This window comes from Magnolia sinica, chromosome 17, assembly GCF_029962835.1.
Source record: "Magnolia sinica isolate HGM2019 chromosome 17, MsV1, whole genome shotgun sequence".
NCBI lineage: Eukaryota > Viridiplantae > Streptophyta > Magnoliopsida > Magnoliales > Magnoliaceae > Magnolia > Magnolia sinica.
In genome coordinates this window covers 68,175,903-68,178,098 of record NC_080589.1, presented here as the reverse complement: position 1 = coordinate 68,178,098, position 2,196 = coordinate 68,175,903, and the positions used below count along the sequence as shown (strand labels likewise).

Here is a 2,196-nt window from a genome sequence, read left to right as displayed (position 1 = left end):
ATGTCTGAATCCCATACATCAGTGCAACTCCCTATCTTAGACATCTCCCAACCCTTACAACCTCCCTCTCTCACCTCTCTCACTAAAGCTTGCAAGGAATGGGGATTCTTCCACATCACAAACCATGGCATATCCAAACAACTCCAAAACAAGCTCTATTCCATCTCCAAGCACCTCTTCTCCATCCCTTCACACACCAAAATCCAGCTGGGCCCATCATCACATCTCAAAACCTACACTCCCCATTTCATTGCCTCTCCTTTCTTTGAAAGCCTCCGAGTCTCCGGTCCCGACTTCTTCGCCTCCGCCAAGGCCTCCGCAGACGTCCTCTTCCACCCTCCCAATCCCGAATTCTGGTAATAACATCTCTACCCTTTAAATCAGGTCCATTCATTGGTTTGGCCTTGTGGGTGGGCCCCAGTTTGAATAAAATGGGCCGTGCTGGGCTATTTTTTGTTAGTTTTTTGCATTTTCTTAGTTGGGTGTTCTTGTTTTGCAGTAAAATCTTGCAAGAATATGGAAGCAAGATGATGGAATTATCGAAAAGAATCGCCTTGATTCTCTTGAGTTGTTTGGGTGATGGTCTTGAGATGAAGTTCTACGAATCGGAGTTCAAGAATTGTAATGGGTATTTGAGGATAATCAACTACACCCCGCCGCAGATGATCGCCGAGGAAGAAGAGCTGGAAGGGCTTGGAATGCATACAGACATGAGCTGTATCACGATAGTCAACCAAGATGAGATTGGTGGGCTCCAAGTGAGATCAAAGGAAGGGAGTTGGATGGACATAAGGCCATGTGAGGGGACTCTTGTGGTCAACATTGGTGATTTGTTGCAAGCTTGGAGCAATGGACGGTTGAGATCGTCCGAGCACCGGGTCGTCTTGAAGCGGCCGGTGAACCGCCTTTCACTCGCTTTCTTCTGGTGTTTTGAGGATGAGAAGGTGATTTGGGCACCTAAGGAAGTGGTGGGGGAAGGGAATTCAAGGATTTATAGGCCATTTGTTTGTGTGGATTATTTGAAGTTTAGAGAAAACTCTGAGAAAGGTAGGTTTGAGAAAGTCGGGTACACTATAAAGGATTTCGCTGCAGCCATCACCACTGGAAGATTGAATGTGGAATGAATGAAGTGCCTCATGGTTGAAATTTGGAAGAGTGTTGGGTATTGATTCCTATGATTTCATTAGAGGGAAATGATATGGTGCAATTCATTTTTAACATTTTAGTGTGTGATTTGTGTTACCAGACATTGAGACAATCAGATTGTTGATCTAGACCATTCATCCAACCAGGCCCATGTTGCATTGGGCACTTCTCAAAAAAAAAACTGCTCAGATCAGATGATCCTAATTGCTGATCTATCATTTGCATCCACCCACTTGCACACTGCTGGTTGGATGATTAGGATGGTAAAGTCAGTTCTGATTCTAAATTATGGCTTATAAAAGGTGGACCCCCAGATGAACGGTCCAGATCAATGATTGACTGTTGAAATGTCAAATAATGAAAGTTGGACCATAATATGGTGCACATGAGTTGCACTGGATCATTCTCTCTTCATTTGTTCCTGACTATCTAGCCCTAGTTTTATGTTGGATTTTGTTACAGAGAGTGTTTCTGTGTGATCTTAATTTGGAATGTGGTGATGGTGATGGAGTTGAAAATATGAATGAACAAAGGTAGAATAAAGAGAGGGAAGTCGGTGTTTTAAGATGGAAGTTGGAGTATGGTTATTGCTTGTCTCTTGGAAGGGAATTGGTAACATTTTTTAACTGTAAGAATTGTAATAGAGTTGAAGCTCATGTTGCAACTTGTGTTTTTTTAATTATATAATTCATTGGACTTGGGTTGTGTTTTTTTAAAGGTCCCCTTTGTTTATTATCTCTCTCTCTATATATATATGTGTGTGTGCATGCGCTTGCATAGATATGCATGCTACCCATGAATTGATGTTAAGTGTGATAGGTCCATAGGTAGACTCTATTAAAATTATGCAAAGGAAATTTATAAAAATGGACAGTTTGGTGGTAGCTATAATGGGAATTTCTTGTTGATGAGGATTTCTTTTAATTGTTTTTTTGTTGTGGGTAGGACTTTTCTAATCTTCTTCCTAGGTAGTCATGAGAATTTTCTTCCATGACAAGTACAAAGTTGGCAGTTATAAGTTTGAAAATAACTTCTTAGGGCTGGTAAGGA

The 2,196-nt window shown here is 41.3% G+C and overlaps 1 protein-coding gene across 1 annotated transcript; it reads left to right on the top strand.

The window, feature by feature from the left end:
* On the top strand, nucleotides 1-1,791 carry LOC131231353 (gibberellin 20-oxidase-like protein). Its single transcript, XM_058227519.1, has 2 exons — nucleotides 1-356; nucleotides 500-1,791. The coding sequence occupies exons 1-2, from the start codon at nucleotides 1-3 to the stop codon at nucleotides 1,122-1,124; spliced, it is 981 nt and encodes a 326-aa protein (XP_058083502.1). The 3' UTR covers nucleotides 1,125-1,791.
* The last annotated feature ends 405 nt before the right edge of the window (nucleotides 1,792-2,196 follow it).

Bases quoted from the DNA above. Each gene is read 5' to 3' on its own strand.
- LOC131231353 (XM_058227519.1), top strand. From the start codon at position 1: ATGTCTGAATCCCATACATCAGTGCAACTCCCTATCTTAGACATCTCC. The intron at 357-499 runs GTAATAACATCT...CTTGTTTTGCAG, and splicing joins CCTCCCAATCCCGAATTCTG to TAAAATCTTGCAAGAATATG.